We start from the raw sequence: 17842 nt of genomic DNA on the forward strand, positions 1-17842 counted from the left end.
GAACCCAAGGTCGTTGGCTCCAGCAAGGGGTTACTCAGTCTGCTGAAGGCCCACGGTCAAGGCACATATGAGAAAGCAATCAATAAACAACTAAGGTATCCCAATAAAAAACTGATGACTGATGCTTCTCATCTCTCTCTGTTCCTGTCTGTCTGTCCCTGTCTGTCTGTCTCTCGCTGACTCACTCTCTGTCTCTGTAAAAATAAATAAATTAAAAAAAAAAAAAAAGTCCAGCGTGAACACAATGCAGGATTAGAATGTATCTTTAAATTCAGTTTTTAATAAACATGTAGAGTCTCTGAAAAGTTATGTTTAGTCACTTGTGCCTAAGAATGTTTTTGATAAAACTGATTAGTAGGAATGGTGAATTATAGTTTTGCAGTTCTACAAACTTGGGTAAAAGAAAAAAACAAAACCATAAAACTTGGATTAATTTTTTTAATGGCTTCTGTTCAGTACAAACCAGAGTGTTTAAATTCACAAGTTTCATTAGTCTTAGGTGTTTTTATATGGTCTATATGAGTATCAGTTTTATTAACACATACTACTTTCAGCATACAGGTGGAGTATTTTCTAGCTGTTGTTAATAGTAAGGTAGGGTGTCCTGTAGAAGTGTTCCATTATTCAGTGAGTTACTTGCTGTTCCTTTTCTGCCATTTCTTGTTGGCGAATTGTTTCCTGTGCTGCTTGTTGCATTTTTTCCAGCTTTGCCAGAGTCAGAGATTTTAAGGGTAAAAGTTTGGGTTTACATAGCACCATTGTGGTTATATCTTCTACAGACACCTGCCCTAAGTTTAAAAAGAAAGACAAATTAATTTGAGACAACCCAGTTGTTTGGTGGTTTGTATTTCTGGGTAGCATGAAGGTTTAAAAACTTAATCCATTGTTAATGAAAATCTCGGTCTCATAGTTTACCCCTGTAAATACATATAAAAAAGCTTTTAATGCTATGGAGTTCATGATGAAGACAAGTATCAAACTTTCTTAAGATTCGAAGCTATCACAAGACAACTTTTTGTGTCAAATTTTTAATTAGAAGAGTTTTGGGAGGAATGCACAGTGCCTAAAAATACTGTGTGGTAATAATTTAACATGAATATTCAAATTACTGAATGTTTAATAGAAATCTTTAGTAATTTTTACTATTGCTTGATTTAGGTTATTTTTATCCACATTCAGACCTTAATATGGATTACAGTGCTCTTTTTTATTGAAAAATTTATATTGTAGCCTGACCAGGCAGTGGCACAGTGGATAGAGCGTTGGGACTGGGATGTGGACTCAGGTTCGAGACCCCGAGGTCGCCAGCTTGAGTGCAGGCTCATCTGGTTTGAGCAAAAAGCTCACCAGCTTGGACCCAAGGTCACTGGCTCGAGCAAGGGGTTACTCAGTCTGCTGAAGGCCCGCGGTCAAGGCACATATGAGAAAGCAATCAATGAACAACTAAGGTGTCGCAACAAAAAACTGATGATTGATGCTTCTCATCTCTCTCCATTCCTGTCTGTCCCTATCTATCCCTCTCCCTGACTCTTTCTCTGTTCCTGTAAAATAAATAAATAAAATAAAATGTTAAAAAAAAAATAAAAAAATTTGTATTGTAACTGCAGTCTTGAGTGTAACAGGATTTCTAGGTTTAAGAAAAAATGCTTCATTTGTCATCCTTTACTGGGAAAAATTAAGCAATGGATTACTCCTTTACAACCTACTCTTGAATGAAGTAGAATAGAAATGGACAGTAAATATGGGAACCTCAGTAGTTACAGAGTTTTAGCTATTGAGTCTACTATGTGACACTGCCTATTACTTTTTAGGGCCATATAATATTCTACAATCTAGTATTTGTGATTTAAATACCTTGTTTTGGAAGAACTTCCCGGAACACAGACTTCACTTCTGCCATATCTGAATTGTTGGCTATAGTTTTTCCTTCAATGAGAAATCAGTTATTAGTGTTCAAGAATGAATTCCCAACATAATGCTTGAGACATTTCCATATTAATTTAAAATAAAATAATTTCTATAAAAAATGAACTACCTCTTCTTGTATAATTTCCCCCTTAATTTCATGTGGATCTTTTCATTGAAACAAGGCTGAGACAGTTCATACAAGCATCTAGATCTTGTCAACTTCCACTAGTCAATGCTGGTGTTAATTGGAAGGCTGCACATTCTAATCCCCACCCCCCAGCAAAAAATTTGGTCGGGTTTTTTAGACAAAGCTGAGGAAAAACAGGCATTTATGTGCAGCCACTTTTGTTTACTGACAGCATCTCCGGTGGGTGACGTAACTTACATGACCATTTGGGAGGTGGTAAGAGGTGGTTAGAGAAAGAATAGGGTAGCTGGCAAACATTTCCTAAGAGTCTCACTTCTCTCAATAGCTAACAGCTAGTTTCTACTTTAACCCTTTTCCTATAATGACAAAAAGCATCTTAAGGTTCTGTTACTGGCTACAAGCGGTAAGGCAGTAACAGGTGAAATTGGCTCTTGAAGAACAGAAGTGAGGTATGCTTTCAGTTTACTATTTTCCCCAATACAGAAATATACGCTAAAGTACCAATGAATAGCCTTATATGTGTTTTTCTTATCAATAGCCCAGCATATATGCTACCTCTGGCAGATGACACTTGTTCCCACTCTTACATCCCAGATTACAGTCTGCTATATCATCAAGGTATTCTGGATGTAATTTGTAGCATGGTCCCTTTCCAAACAGATGCTTCTTCAGACAGCCCCACCCATTTTGTGATATTTCACCATACTGATGCAACCTTTCCATGTGTCTTTCACAACATTACCACCGAAGAAAGATTCATTGTTTATAAAGTGGTGATGCTGGCTTGATGCCTGCCTTACCCGCCTACTGCAAATGAGTTGTAATCAAGTGAAACTGCTTCTGGTCTTAGTTATTCCCACTCCACTACTACTTGTACATTCCTAATAAAAATTTCCTACTCTTCTTTCACCAAACTTCTTCACCTCATTCAAATTTCCATTCCGGAACGTCAAAGCAGCAACCGCACCCCAATGCTGCTCTGTCTAGAGTGAAGATGAAGTTGGGAATGGCCCAGGAATAAAGCAAGCAACTCATCACTAATTGGACCTGAGAAAATGCATATGCAATTTCCTTAGAATGCACAGCTTCCCCTCCTGCCACATTCTTTCCTTCTTGTACTTAGGCCTGCCAGTGGTAGGTACCTAGTGATTTTTTTTCCCATGTTACATTGAAGGCTAATAACATTGTAGTTGCAGATCCCTGATTAGCCTGAATAAAACTAAAACATGTAGCCTCTCCATTTAAGATACCATAATGAAAACACTCATTAGACCCTTATTTGGGCCTAATCTGACATGATACTACTGAAAGAGAGGATATGCATTATAGATGTTGATATATGTGAAGGAATACTTAGAGTTAAACATTTTTATATCACCACAATGCTAAACTGGGAGGTGAAACAACTCAGCTCTTTTATAGATTAGCTACACTGGGGACGCAGAATTCAATCACTATTCGTTTTTTCTGTCGTGTACCTCTTTCACATTCTAAAATCTGTCTTGAGAACAGTGAAATGTGGCACTCAACCAAACCTTAGTCCTGTTTGACTAAGCTGCCATTGTTACGGGAAAGGGTGTGGGGCCGAAGGCCTGGTGTTGGGAAGCTTAGTGGCCTCACTAGCCTGGCTGGAGTGTCTGCTTTACTAGGGTTGGTTCTTGTTCCTAGGCCCCTGTAGGCTTTGGTAGGAGAGAAACAGGAAGGGAAGGGCCAAAATAAGCATGGTGGTGGCTGCATGGCCACATGGGCAAGGCTACACTGTCTTGAAAATCAACTGCCCTGGAGTCAGAGTAGGAAGGAGCATTTGTTTCCTCAGGATGGCCGAGTAGCCAGAAATGGGTGTTTTGTCTGGTGTAACATGCCCTAAGGAGCTGTGGCTGCTCCTAAGGGTACTTTCTTATTTCTTGTTGGTAAGATGTGTGGACCACTGGAGACAGATGGGCCAAAGAAGAAACATAGCAACTACAGCTGAAATTCATGCTTATCATACAACTGCCATGTCACTCAATAAATGTGTCTACTATGTGCCAGGCACTGGTCTAGTGAACAAAACAGACAAAAAATAAAAAAACTTTAGTAGAAGATTAGTAAATGCTATAGAAAATAGGATAGTTTAAGGGGATTTAGAAATGCTGGGAGTCGTGGTATTGCAATTTAAATAGGCAAATCACTTTGGCTTCATAAAGGTAAAAATCTGTCTCACTTTGGTGTGTATGTTATGTCTTAAAATTGCAAAAAAGTCAAAAGCCTGACAGTATCTATAGTTAGGGGGAAGGTGTAGAGAAGTGAGCACTTTGTTGTTGGGAGGGTTGATGGTAAATACAGGGCTTTTAGAGGTATATTTTTTAGTAGCTATTAATTTCTTGTAGTTTTTACCAAAACTAAGTATGCACATTTTTTGACTCAAATATTCTACTTCTAGTAATGAGCCTTAAAAAAACAAAGCATGAGTGTATAAAGATATAACAATATATAACAATGTTTATTAAAGTATTGCATTGAATAGCAAAATGTTCAGCAACGGTTAAATTTCAGTGTTCAGCAGCATGCCAAAGGTTAAATTATGGGACAGCCACACAATGGAATACTGGGCCGGATTTTAAAATACCACAGATTGTTAAGTCATATTTTAAGAGGAAATACTAAACTGCAGAAACAAAATTCTTAAAATAATAGAACCCAGACTTTTTCTGCTTAAAGAGAATGCAGTGTCAATCATGTTTTGAAGCTCTTGGTCTGGGTAATTAGAAAATAATCTGCTGTTTCATTCCAATCCCCCACCCCTGGTTCCTTTAGTTTGTAATTTCTCCTAGGGATAATGGTTTTAGATGCATAGTGCATTTCAAAGTCATGACAACATAAGCACACCTATCATAACCATTTGAGCTAGATGTTTAAAATTAATCTAGAAGAATTTGGAGAGAAACCAAATCTTTGTCATGAAATATTTTACTAAGCTGTAGAGTGAGAGTTGAAAGACACTTATGTCTAGGAAGGATTACTACTTTACATCAGTCATACACATGTTGATAACTTAAGTTAATCATACAACTTGGACAAGTTAAAAATCTCCAAGGTGACTTAGTTTGGTGATAAAACTGAATTATGGGTGTGGTACCAGATAGCACTAAAAAGCTCGCGTCTGAACCTTGAGAATCTGTGTCTGTGGCCCTCAAATTTTACACTTTCAGAACTCCCAGTGGTTCTGAAAAACTAGGTAGAAAAACTGCATACTCCTTTACATGTTTCTAAATTGAGATATACATTTGTTATGTTAAATATTTATAGAAGATATAACTTCTGGCATACTTAAAATAACTTTTATATTGGTTTTTTAAAAATATATCCAATGTGATCTAAATATCACAGCAGTTTGATAGCTCCATCATCCATTAATTAAAAATGAATTTATTTTTTAGATATTTTACGTCCTTTTGCTCCCTAGACCTCTGTGTCCATTCCACATAATTTTATTTTAATGTAATATATTTTCATGCTTGAACACATTTAATCATCCTGTCATACTTCTGTGCTACAGAAACGTTTATAAATTTAAATGAAAAAAAATCTGGATTGAGTTATTACAATTAGTGAAAAATTGGTCAAAAAATGACTAATAAAATACTGAACATAAAAAATAAAGTTAATGGCTATACATCTTTAAATAAGGACAGAACTTTGGATGTAAACACTGAACAGGAAAGACGAGTAGGAAAGGATGCTGTTTTTGGTGATGAGAATTATTCTTTCAGAGTGGAAAATAAACAAAAGAGGAATTTGGGATCATATGTGCCTTTGCAAATGGATTTTTTCTTTCAACAAAGATATTAAATGAGGTGGATACAGTGGATAAGAACTAGCTCCCTCGAGGAATTTGGGGGAGGTGAAATGTGGGAGAGACATGTAAATAAATAGTTACAGTTGAACATAACAGTTTAATAAAAGCATATCTACTGTGTCTTAATAAACCAAAACCATGAAATACTTGGTTGGTATCTGAAGAATCACTACACTTCACACTGGGACTAGTTCCAGAAGGATGAAGGGTGTGAAGTATTATGATAATAGGTGGTTTTGTAGCAAGGGGAGGTGTTCTAGACAAAATAAAAAAATGTGTTCAAAGAAAAAAGCATTGAAAAAGGAAAAACCAAGGGAAGGGCCAGAGTACAGTGTATACACAGTGAATGCACTTTGGTGGGGTTGGCTAGGTGGAGGCCCGTTCCTACTGAGCCTTCACTGCCATGACTGGGAATTTGGACTTTGTATCCTAAAGACAGGAACCTAATTGATGGCTTGGAATGGGCATGTGACAGAATTCTTTTTTTGGAAACACATTCTAGACAGGAAAAACAGAAGAGACATTAGAGGCAAGGTGGTTAGTAAGAAAGCTATAATTGTTTAGGTAAGGGTATGAGCAAAAGCAGTGCTAACAGGCTATAAGAGAAGACAGAAGAAGTATTCAGGATGTATGAAGTTGAGGTTTAAACCTCTCCACCACTCCACCTGTCCCACATACCCTTTGAGTGATAAGAAGATGATCAAAGATAACAGATTTCAAACTAATATGTTTGAGTGGATGGTTGCAGTATTAATTCAAGTTGGGAACACAAGAGAAACAGGTTAGGAGGGAATGGTAGAGACCATGAGTTAGGTTCAAACCCCATGAATATGGAAGTCCAATAGGAAGGTAAAAAGGACTGGAGGCCCAGAAGTCGATAGTACAGTTGTATACGCTATAGAAATGGATATAATTTCCCCTAAAAAGGATGTAGAAAGATGGTAGATAAAAAGAGATGAGGCCCTGGCTGGTTGGCTCAGTGGTAGAGCATTGGCCTGGTGTGCAGGAGTCCTGGGTTCAATTCTCAGCCAGGGCACACAGGAGAAGCGCCCATCTGCTTCTCCACCCCTCCCCCTCTCCTTCCTCTGTCTCTCTCTTACCCTCCCGCAGCCAAGGCTTCACTGGAGCAAAGTTGGCCAGGGCGCTGGGGGTGGATCCATGGCCTCTGCCTCAGGCACTAGAATGGCTCTAGTTGCAACAGAGCAACGCCCCAGATGGGCAGAGCATCGCCCCCTGGTGGGTATGCTGGGTGGATCCCGGTCAGGCGCATGCGGGAGTCTGTCTGACTGCCTCCCCATTGCCAACTTAAGAAAAATACAAAATAAATAAATAAATAAAATAAAAAGAGATGAGTAGTGTAGTGGCTAAGAGAAGGATTGGGAGTCAGGATAATCATTTAAACAAATTAATTTTCTAAGGCTCAGTTTCAGCAGTAAAATAAAGCTTAAAATAGCATTGACTTAGTATATTAAATAACAATTCATATAAAGCCATTAGACCACTTCTTAGCACATGGTAAAAGCGCAGTGAATTTCAGTGACTCTTATCAATACAATGTTGTCATTAGATTCTTAGGAAAAATAAATCTATTGACATATATTAGTTATAGAGGCTTATTAATAAAACAGAATGAAGAAAAACCTACAGGCTAGAAGGAACACTTTATAATTGTCAATTCATCCCCTTTACTGTCTTTTAACTTAGATAATTAAATTTAATGGGTTGATATGGTTCAATAAGAGTACATAGGTTTCAGGTAAACATTTTTATAGCATTTGACTTGATTATGTTGTGTGCCCATCAACCAAAGTCAAATCATTTTCCGTCATTGTATATTTGTCCTTTACTCACCATATTGTCTTAAAAGTTATCTTAAAGGAAGATTAGCTACTTTAGCTTCTTTTAGCATAGTAGCTCTTAAATTTTAGTTTGCTTAAGACCGTGATGGTGAACCTATGACACGTGTAGCCATTTTCGATGACACGCGGCATGCTTCCGCATACCAGAGAAGTATGGGGCCGCATGCTGAGAAGGACGTTTCATCCTCGGCTCCTGCACGGCCAGGTGCAGTAGCCGAGGATAAAACATTTGCTGTAGTGTAGACATTCTGTGCTGGAGGTCTGTAGGCCAAAACATCAGAACTCCGGCACAGAGCGTCTAGTTCTGGGACTTCCGGTTAGGCCGTTAGGTTATCTTTGACCTCACTTCCAGCCGGCGGAGCAGGGAGCAGCAGAGTGCCTCCGGGGATGCATCTTTGGGGTCCCTGTGATCGCCATTACCAGCAACCACATAACCACAGCAACCATCATCCAATCCACTGTGCTGGGGTGTTGTGGATTTCTAATTGACCATCATTACTGAGATAAGTGAGGGGGAGACTGTGAGAGGCGAGGGCCTGTGCTATGGGTGCTGTTTCCCCCCATTAGAAATAGCGGCAGCCATCTTAATTTACATAAGATGCAACTTGCAGAATTTCAAGACAGCATCTGGGCTCAGGTGTTTGTTGACTTGAGGTCAAAGCTTGAGAATCTGGAAAGGTGCCGCTTGGAGAATCAAGAGGAGTGCCACTACGAACAGGAAATTTGGAGTGCCTAGAACCGATTACCAGGCACTTTTAGCACCCTGAAAAATATAGCAACGGCTTTACTCACAATTTTTCCCTCTATGTACTTTTGTGAGACCTTATTCTCAGCATTAAATAATATCAAAACTAACAAAAGAAACAGATTGACAGATGAAGTTAGTAGCGCTTGCTTGGGCTTGAAGTGTACAAAATACCAATCTTCAATTGAAGATTTAGCCAATGAAATTTAGCAACAAAAAAGTCACTAATAGGCAGGTTAGTTAAAGAATTCCCTCTCCCCTCACTTATCTTAGTTCACGGCACCCCACACAAGTTAAATAATATCAAGACCAACAAAAGAACTGACTAACAGATGAACAAAGAAGTCACTAAGCAGGTAAGTTAAATAGTTTTTGGTTTATTAAATAGTTATACAGTGTGTCCGTAAAGTCATGGTGCACTTTTGACCCGTCACAGGAAAGCAACAAAAGACGATAGAAATGTGAAATCTGCACCAAATACAAGGAAAACCCTCCCAGTTTCTGTAGGATGATGTGGCATGTGCGCATGCACAGATGATGACATAACATGTATACAGCGGAGCAGCCCATGGCCATGCCAGTCGAGATGTGGACAGTACAGAGGAAAGTTCAGTGTGTTCTGTGGCTCGCTAAATTTGAATCCGTGACCAAAGTGCAACGTGAATATTGGCGTGTTTATAACAAAGCACCACCACATAGGAATAACATTACTCGGTGGGATAAGCAGTTGAAGGAAACTGGCAGTTTGGTGGAGAAACCCCGTTATGGTAGGCCATCAATCAGTGGCGAGTCTGTAGAGGCTATATGGGATAGCTAGTTAAGGAGCCCTAAAAAATCTGTGCGTGGGCCCACATCAAACTGCACTGAATAGCCTGACCTGTGGTGGTGCAGTGGATAGTGTTGACCTGGAAATGCTGAGGTTGCTGGTTTGAAACCCTGGGCTTGCCTGGTCAAGGCACATATGGGAGTCGATGCTTCCAGCTCCTCCCCTCTTCTCTCTCTCTCCTCTCTAAAATGAATAAAAAAAAAAAAAAAAGATTCTCATTAAAAAAAAAAACTGCACTGAATAGGTATGAAACTGGGAGAGTTTTCCTTTTATTTGGTGCAGATTTCACATTTCTATCCTCTTTTGTTGCTTTCCTGTGACCGGTCAAAAGTGCACCATGACTTTATGGATACACTGTATATTACAATTATACATTTTTGTTATTTAAACTATAAATATCGTGAAATTATGGTTTTTTTCTTGACGTGACACACCACCCGAGGTATGCTCGGTTTTTTGGTGAATTTTGACACACCAAGCTCAAAAGATTGCCTGGCTTAAGGATAACAGCACAATGTTTTAGTACAAAAATTAAATATATTTTAATTACACAGACATGTTAAGGGATTTCTATAGTAATTTTGAAAAAAACTTTCACTCTAAGAGTCAACTTTGGAATTGTATTAACTATTTACTCAACTCCCATTGCATCAACTCATACATACATATGTTAGATTTAACAGACTCAAACCAGGTCTAGGAAAAGTTCTCTTGTCCAACATTGTATAATGAGTGGAGAAACAAGATTTGAATTCATATCTGCCTGACTCCAAAGTCTGGGATCTTCAGTCTTTGCTAAGCTGTATCTGTACGAATGGCCTGAAGAACCCCAGATGGATTTAGTATGGCACTCCACTGTAGGAACACCAACGTTGAAGACGGTATGAGATAAGAGGAGGTAGATTGGGGTGTATAGAAGCCAATGAAGGTTAATATAACATGAGCTTCAATTTCTGCCAAAATGGGCAGTTTGAAGCCACTAATGACCTTGGCAAAGGAGGATGAATATAAAATGAGTCAAACATTAAATATCATGATAAAAATATAAGTGCAGCATACTGACTAAAGCACTGCATATATTTTTTTTCTCCTTAGTTTTGAGAATTGTGATAAAATCAGGCCAGTGTATAGCTCTAACCAACATGTGGTTTTTCCTTCTCATACACGCTCCTTAATTTGAGGATTCTGTATTCCAGTTGTCACATTTGATAACACCTTGAAAGAAATTTAGCAGGAAAAAATACTTCTTTTTGGCTCTGGCCAGGGCCACATTAGTATTTTTAAAAGATGCTGCTGGGGCTTTCAAATCTCAAGGTTAATTAGAAATATTCAATATTTTTAAAGCTTACAAATTTTGTAATTTTTTTTTAACATATGAGAGTATGATGAGACCAAGATCACGCTTAAAGAGCTGGACATGACTGTTAGCTTTAGATTGTACCCTAGTTTCATCTAGACATCTGGAAAATGGAGATTAGTCATATAGGAGGCAGAAAGGGAATAGATTACTAAAATTCAAACCAATTCCTGGTAACTCACAGCATCATATTATGGATCAGAAATATCAAAAAACATACCATAGGTACCAAAGCCAAGTCTTGGCTTCTAAAAATGCTCTGGACAGTACATATTTAGGTGTTTAAAAAACTGTCCTATGTCATACTTACCTCCTTAATCCATTTTTAACCTTTGCTAGGTGCCCCAAGGAGCCATTCTATGGGTCAATGTATGTAGTTATCCTTCATATCTATGTGCCTACCACTCCTAACCAGCCATTACTTCATCATAATTCTTTTTATCTATTCATTAATTGATCCAAAACTTATCAGCTTATCCTAATTGTATAAAACCTCATTTTTAAAGTTTGAATTTAAATGCTTCAGAGCATTCTAGTGTTCCAAGTGTTTTAAATAAACTCTGACAGTAAAATCCAATGTATGATTTAAGTTTGTACTGGAGTTTGTTTCTTTTTTCACTTTTTCCTAATCATCATGTTTATACTTTAAATGGGGTATAGGGTTGTACTCTGGCTCTACTGCAAACTGTGTGACCTTGAATACATTTCTTTGCAAATTGGAGATTTGATTTTCTCATAAAAACCAGGTTTAGTATCTGTCCTAGGTTTTAAAGTTTAAGTGAAAAGTAGATGTGAAAGTGATTAGAAATATATTGTGACACATTATCCCAGGTCTAATTTTCAAATCGCTATAATGAAGGATTTGTTGTAGATTTCCCGTCAAGTACCTTCCAACTCTAAAAATCCTTTGCTTATCAACATCATGGTACCTGTAAGACAGCATGAACGTGTTTTCCTTTTAAAATTTGTTTTACTTACCAAGAGCATGTGCTGCAAAATTGTGTTCTTAATTATATTTTTAAAAATAAAGCAAACCTATTTCATAATAGAGTGCAAGGTTGAGAAAATATGGACAAGTTTATAAGTTGGCAGTAAAAAGTAAACCTTTAAAACTGTAATCAAGGGAATAGAAACTTGGTGTACATAAGAATCTATTTTGAATTTCTAATGGAGGTGACAAGTCACTTTTTGCCTAACTAGAGAAGTCAATAAAGGCACCTGAAATATGGCAAAAAATTATGAGATTTCACGTAAATTTCAAATGTCAGCTCCTCTCGACAAATATGGGAACACCAGGCCCATATTACCACATGGAGAGATTCGCTGTGCTGGGCTCCATTCAGATGAGCATGGGGAGTCCTCCAGTTGCCACTACAGCATATGGTTTCCCTTCACCCGACGTGCCCAGCTTCTCCAGGCCTTTGATTTTGCAACATCAGTAAAACATATTATATGTCAAACTGTCCAGAAGCAAAAATACAATCTGGGAATTGAGGGAGAAACCAGAAGCAATCCTGTTTATGTAAAGTCCAGGACAGTTTTCTTTCGTGAATATTTAATATTAGTTACTTTTATGATTAATTAATTAATTAATTTACTTTTTTACAGAGAGAGTGTCAGAGAGAGGGATAGATAGTGACAGACAGACAGGAACGGAGATGAGAAGCATCATCATCAGTTTTTCATTGCGACGCCTTAGTTGTTCATTGATTGCTTTCTCATGTGCCTTGACCGTGGGCCTTCAGCAGACTGAGTAACCCCTTGCTTGAGCCAGCGACCTTGGGTCCAAGCTGGTGAGCTTTACTCAAACCAGATGAGTCCACGCTCTAGCTGGCGACCTGGGGGTCTCGAACCTGGGTCCTCCGCATCCCAGTCTGACGCTCTATCCACTGCACCACTGCCTGGTCAGGCAATGTGAGCTACTTTTAAAAGTAAATTCAATCTGGCTAGTGTAGGTGATGGATAGCAGTAACAGGAATTGTAGGAAAAATGGCAAAAATTTTTATCTTTGTCTTATCCAAGACCTGTGGTTGACTAATAGATGAATTTTTAAATGCAAATTTCTGAATGTAAACTCACATGACAAAAAGCTAAGAGGGAGCACAGAAAGAAAATGTTTTTGAGCAGACACAATGTAGCAATGCTCACCCTTACTCAAGTGGCTGCCCACATGCTTGCAGGGACCTAATTTGGATTGATAATGTTCATCTGGAGATGCCAAATACCATCATATGTCATGTAGTTGGAAACCATAGTAGATTCTATTCTGTTTTGCTATCTGGCATCTGTTGGTAGAAAAATGTTGCAACATGTTCAATTTGGCTAATTAATCCAGACTCATGTGAATAAAATGTGTGGTGTCTGGCTTCTGGAATGTGCCAGGGCCTAAGAACAAGAACTACGCTTCCTGGGTGAACTGGGATGATAGTGCTGGTTTTGGTATACTCCAGTAGCAGTCACTATTATGTTAGGAGAAAATGATACTACATCCCACTAATGCATAATGTCTTTTTATAATGACTTTTGCTATTTTTAAATTCAGTGCTAGAAAGTGGTCCTAAAATATTAGCTGTTAACCTTTAAAAAGGTATTTGAAGAATTTTTTTATATTCTCAGCATCTGAGATACAAAGCTATTTCAACAGTATGCAAGGAAGGGGAAAAGGGGTAATAATTGTTTGATAATTTCTTCATTGTTTATCAAAGCCTGATCCTCTGATTACCTGTATCAGAATCCCCTGGACAATTATTAAAAATACAGATTTTTCTGGAGGCTTCCAGACTCTTAAACCAGAATCTCTAATTATTTTATTAAGTTTCCCCCATTAAACTTGGAGAACCAGAGTTTTAGATTCATTCTCACTTGATAAATATTTCAGCCTACTACTATGTGCCCGAATTGGACTGCTTTAGAAATTATTAATTACCACTGACTACATGTCTTTTTTTTTTTTTTTACAGAGACTGAGAGTGAGTCAGAGAGAGGGATAGACAGGGACAGACAGACAGGAACGGAGAGAGATGAGAAGCATCAATCATTAGTTTTTCATTGCGCGTTGCAACACCTTAGTTGTTCATTGATTGCTTTCTCATATGTGCCTTGACCGCGGGCCTTCAGCAGACTAGTAACCCCTTGCTGGAGCCAGCGACCTTGGGTTTAAGATGGTGGGCTTTTGCTCAAACCAGATGAGCCCGCGCTCAAACTGGCGACCTCGGGGTCTCGAACCTGGGTCCTCTGCATCCCAGTCCGACGCTCTATCCACTGCACCACCACCTGGTCAGGCTGACTACATGTCTTGCTATACACATACACTATATATAGTTGAGTCATTCTGTTCAAGGGTTTTTATGGCTCCATTTAATAGATGATAAATAGAATGAATAAACTGTCCAAAGTCACCAGGTAGTTGAATGGCCCTGTTTCTGAAGCTGAGGTCTGATTCTAAAATCTGTGGTCTTAATAAGTATATTATTTTGTGTTACTTGAATCTGAAGTCAACTTAAAATTGTTTCATAGTCCCACATGAGCAAGTTTTGTTCTCCACAAAAGAAGTGACTGACGGAGCGCATTACTTAACTTTCAACTTCTGCCTTCCCACAGCATTTCCTTCTCCCGTAAGTACGTTTTCTTCCTTTCACTTATCTTTCACGATCACATAGAAGTCTAGGATATGAGGAGTAATGAGTTTGGGGAGTTTTTTCTCTTGGAATTATAAAGCAAATTCTGCAAGCACTTCTCTATCCACTGGATAGAGAATTTTCCTAATGCACTAAGTGTTAAGTATAATCTTGATTTTGCAATTTTTAATAGACTTTGATGAATGTTAACAAAAAGCTATCACAAGAACACCATGACCAATTAGGACTTGCAAGAGAATTTCAGGAGGAAAATAACATTGCCTAAACTGGAATGTGGCCAGATGGCCAGCAGTTGCCTTAGTATATGCTTTGATAACATCAAGATTCATCTGTATATGAATGGCAGGGCCCACACATCTTTTATCAACAGTCCTCTGGGTGCCATGAGTTTGAACTCATGAAACTATGCTGACATCAGTACATTTTGCTGCAGATTACATTGCATCAGCTCCGAGTGTGGGCAAAGTAGCAGCATCACTTTATTAAAGGTAGGCAGTCTGTGTTGCCAGTCCAGGGCATTAACACACTCTACACAGACAGGAGGATTAAATGCTAAACTCTTTGTAAGACAGCATAGGAAGATGAGTGTGCTGAGAAGTGGAATGAATTTCAGCTCATGGCATGGGTAGATGTAGCTGCAATTGAGAAGGCTTAATCATGAACTGGAAAAGTATGAATATTGTGAAGATTTCTTTCAAAAAATATTAAATAGAATCTAATCAAGTCTCTAGACTAACTTCTGATTTACAAGAAATAAGAAAAAAGGAGACAAAAACCTCGACTTTAATTCTTCAAAATGTCAATGTAACAAGGGAGAAAAAAGAATGGGGGGAATTATACATTAAGGCTAAAGAGTTAAAATATCCAAATCTGACAGAGAAACCTTGACTGGATACTTGGGTTTTATTCCCCCCAGGGAAGTGGAGAAGGTATAAAGATATTCTTAGGTCAAATGGGAAAATTTATATAGACTGGATTTTAAATTATTACAGGATTATTTCCTTTGTTGTGATAATACTGTGTTTTGCAGAACTTTATAATTCTTAGGAAATACATATTGGAAATTTTAGAGGTGTCTACTTAATAATAGGTGTCTGCAACCTATTTCCAAATGGTTCAATGACAATGGAAAAGTTTGTGAGAAGGGATAAAATAAATATGGCAAAATATTAACTGTTGGATCTATGTGAAGGGTACATGAATGTTTGTCTTCTTTCAACTTTTTTGTTTGAATTTTTAAATTAAAAAATTGGGGGAATAGATCATGTTGGAAAGCCTTCAGAGGGAAGCCTAAGAAAAGGTTGAGTAGTAGGGGCTATACTGAATTTCTGAAAAACTCAAGTTCCATAAAACTTTGCTGGCAGTGTTGTGGTCATCCAGGAGACATTTCAAAACAATAAATACTTACTAAAATATCATGTGCAGGGTAAAGTGATAGGCAGATGAATCTGATAGAAACCATTCTATTTAGGTGTAAACACAGTAACAAAGCTAAGAACACAAGCAGCTGTTTCACAGGGGTTGTCATATAAGAGGTACAAAAAGTGTGAGGTAATCCCAGATAAAATTACTTTCTGCTGAGCAGAGTCTGGAAACACATCTTGAAGGATCACCAGGGCATGGATACAGAATCACAAAAGTTTGGTGCTTCAGTGAGTAACGTTGGAAGAAACAATAGTAATTCATTTTGGTTGGAATATGAGTAGAAATTAAGAATGTAGGTTTGCACCTTTGTTGTTGACTGGCTGGGTATAAATAAATTTCACTTTACGTGAAAGTTCTGGTCTTTCTCCTGGCAGATTTACACAGCCAACCCGATATTACCAAAATGACTGACAATTTTTGATTCAAGCCTACAGAAGGAAGGGACTACATGGGATTGTGTGTGTGACACTTGTAAAGAGCCATATAAAACTGATACTATATATATATATATGTCACATGCATTAAACTGTTGAATAAATTGTAGGCATGCAGGATTAGGGTAGTATACCTTCATCCTGAATGCTTACAAACCCTCAGTAGAAACAAAGAAAAGGAAGAAAATTCAGAATGTGAAGGAAGCGGGATATAACACTCAGTGGTGGTGCTGCAGTGGTGAGGGAACCCTCCTTTTCTTTTACAGCTAGGAATGGAAAATGATTTCCTCCCCAATTCTTCGTTCTCCAAAGGTCAGGGGGTGAGAGTACTTAATAGGAACTTGCGGGGGCGTGGCCAGGAGCTCGGTGCGCGAGTTAAGGGCTCCGCCCGCGGTCCGCGCCCACGCCCCTCCCGGCGCTGCTGGCTGCATCTGGACCGAGGGGCCGGTAGAGCGGCCTCGCCCCACAGGGAGCCTCAGAGGGGCGGAGGAAGAGCGGGCCACCTCCTGGCCTGCCCGGAAAGAAATCTTCCAGCGGAAGCAACTCGGTGCCCCCGCTCGCCTCCGTGGCGCTCGGGCTACCAGGGACTGTCCGGCACAGGCCTGCTGCACCAACGGGTCGAGGCCGAAGGACACTCACCTCCCTACGCGACTCCAGACGGAACGGGCACTCCCTGGGGCGCCGGGGGCGCACGCTATTCCCACCCTTCCGCTATGACCCGGTTCAGAAGTGCCAAACGCAACTTCCGGGCAGGGCAGGGATTATCGGAGCCCTAAACTCTTGCCCATTTAGGTAAGTGACCAGACGTCCCAGCAAACTACGGGCCAGGAAACCTGCACCCTCCCCTCCCCCATCAGGCAGGTGGTCCGGAATACGAATGAACTTGTGTAACACTGGACGTCTGGTCACCTTTGGTCGCATTCGGGCCTACTTACAGATGCTTCTTTTCCCACACGGCTCAACTGTTGCAACAGTAACAGAGGGATTGGGCGAAGGAAAAACTACGTCACACTGGGGACGGGGGGGGGGGGCAGAGAACTCCCGTTGCCACGATCAGTAATGGCTGCCTTAGCTTCAAGGGTAACTTCCGACTGAGAGTTGTCGCTCTACCCTGCTGGAGGCTTACTCTGTGACCCGCTAGCCAGCGGCGCCCAGTGGGTGGAAGAGAGGGCGTCGAGGAGCGGAGGAAAGGAAAAGGGCGGGCAGAGGAAAGCTGGAGCCAACGCCTTACTCCGGCCGGGCAGCGTCGCGGGCGCCAGCACCTCCCTTTGATTGGGCAGCGTCGATTTCCCTTGCTCCGCCTGTTTTCCTTCTGCGAGTGACCGGCCTGCGCCCGAGGGGTGGGGCGCTATGGTAGGAGCGAAAGTGTGTGGCGGGCGGGCGGGCGGGGCGGGGCGAGTGGGGGAGGGGCGGGCGGGGGGCGGCGGTTGGGCAGCGTCTCTTCTCAGGAGGAGGAGGAGGAGGAGGAAGGAGGGCGAGCGAGCAGGAGAGCGAGCGAGCGGGATGGCGGAGTCTGGGCTCCCGACGGTAACCGGGGGCCGCCGAGGCGGGAGGCTGTCCGTGGGTCGGTCCTTCCTGCCTTTCTTCCTGCCCGTCGGGCGGTCGGGCGGGCTGTCGGCAGGGGGAGGCCCCGCGCGCCCTGACAGGCGCGAGCCGGCGGGGCC

At 40.3% G+C, this 17842-nt stretch overlaps 2 protein-coding genes across 6 annotated transcripts in view; one reads left to right on the top strand and one right to left on the bottom strand.

Moving 5' to 3' along the window:
* Positions 1-424: 424 nt before the first annotated feature.
* BBIP1 (BBSome interacting protein 1) lies at positions 425-17200 on the bottom strand. Of its 3 annotated transcripts, none has more exons than XM_066239104.1 (3): positions 17114-17200; positions 1855-1926; positions 425-788 (listed from the first exon to the last, which is right to left on the bottom strand). In XM_066239104.1, the coding sequence occupies exons 2-3, from the start codon at positions 1898-1900 to the stop codon at positions 625-627; spliced, it is 210 nt and encodes a 69-aa protein (XP_066095201.1). In that variant the 5' UTR covers positions 1901-1926; positions 17114-17200; the 3' UTR covers positions 425-624. The 3 variants fall into 3 exon arrangements, with proteins under 3 accessions (XP_066095201.1, XP_066095202.1, XP_066095203.1); XM_066239105.1 differs by lacking the exon at positions 17114-17200 and adding an exon at positions 16818-16913; XM_066239106.1 differs by lacking the exon at positions 17114-17200 and adding an exon at positions 2715-2725.
* The window catches only part of SHOC2 (SHOC2 leucine rich repeat scaffold protein), an 89886-nt gene continuing 88878 nt past the window's right edge, over positions 16835-17842 (top strand). The window contains exon 1 of one of the 3 annotated variants that reach the window (XM_066239099.1): positions 16835-16970. The gene's annotated coding sequence lies outside the window, so the exon portion shown is untranslated. Of the gene's footprint in view, positions 16971-17315; positions 17532-17592; positions 17706-17842 lie in introns of those variants that run through there. The other 2 variants (XM_066239100.1, XM_066239098.1) reach the window with 2 other exon arrangements.

Source organism: Saccopteryx bilineata, chromosome 7 (genome assembly GCF_036850765.1).
Source record: "Saccopteryx bilineata isolate mSacBil1 chromosome 7, mSacBil1_pri_phased_curated, whole genome shotgun sequence".
In the NCBI taxonomy this organism is placed as follows: Eukaryota; Metazoa; Chordata; class Mammalia; order Chiroptera; family Emballonuridae; genus Saccopteryx; species Saccopteryx bilineata.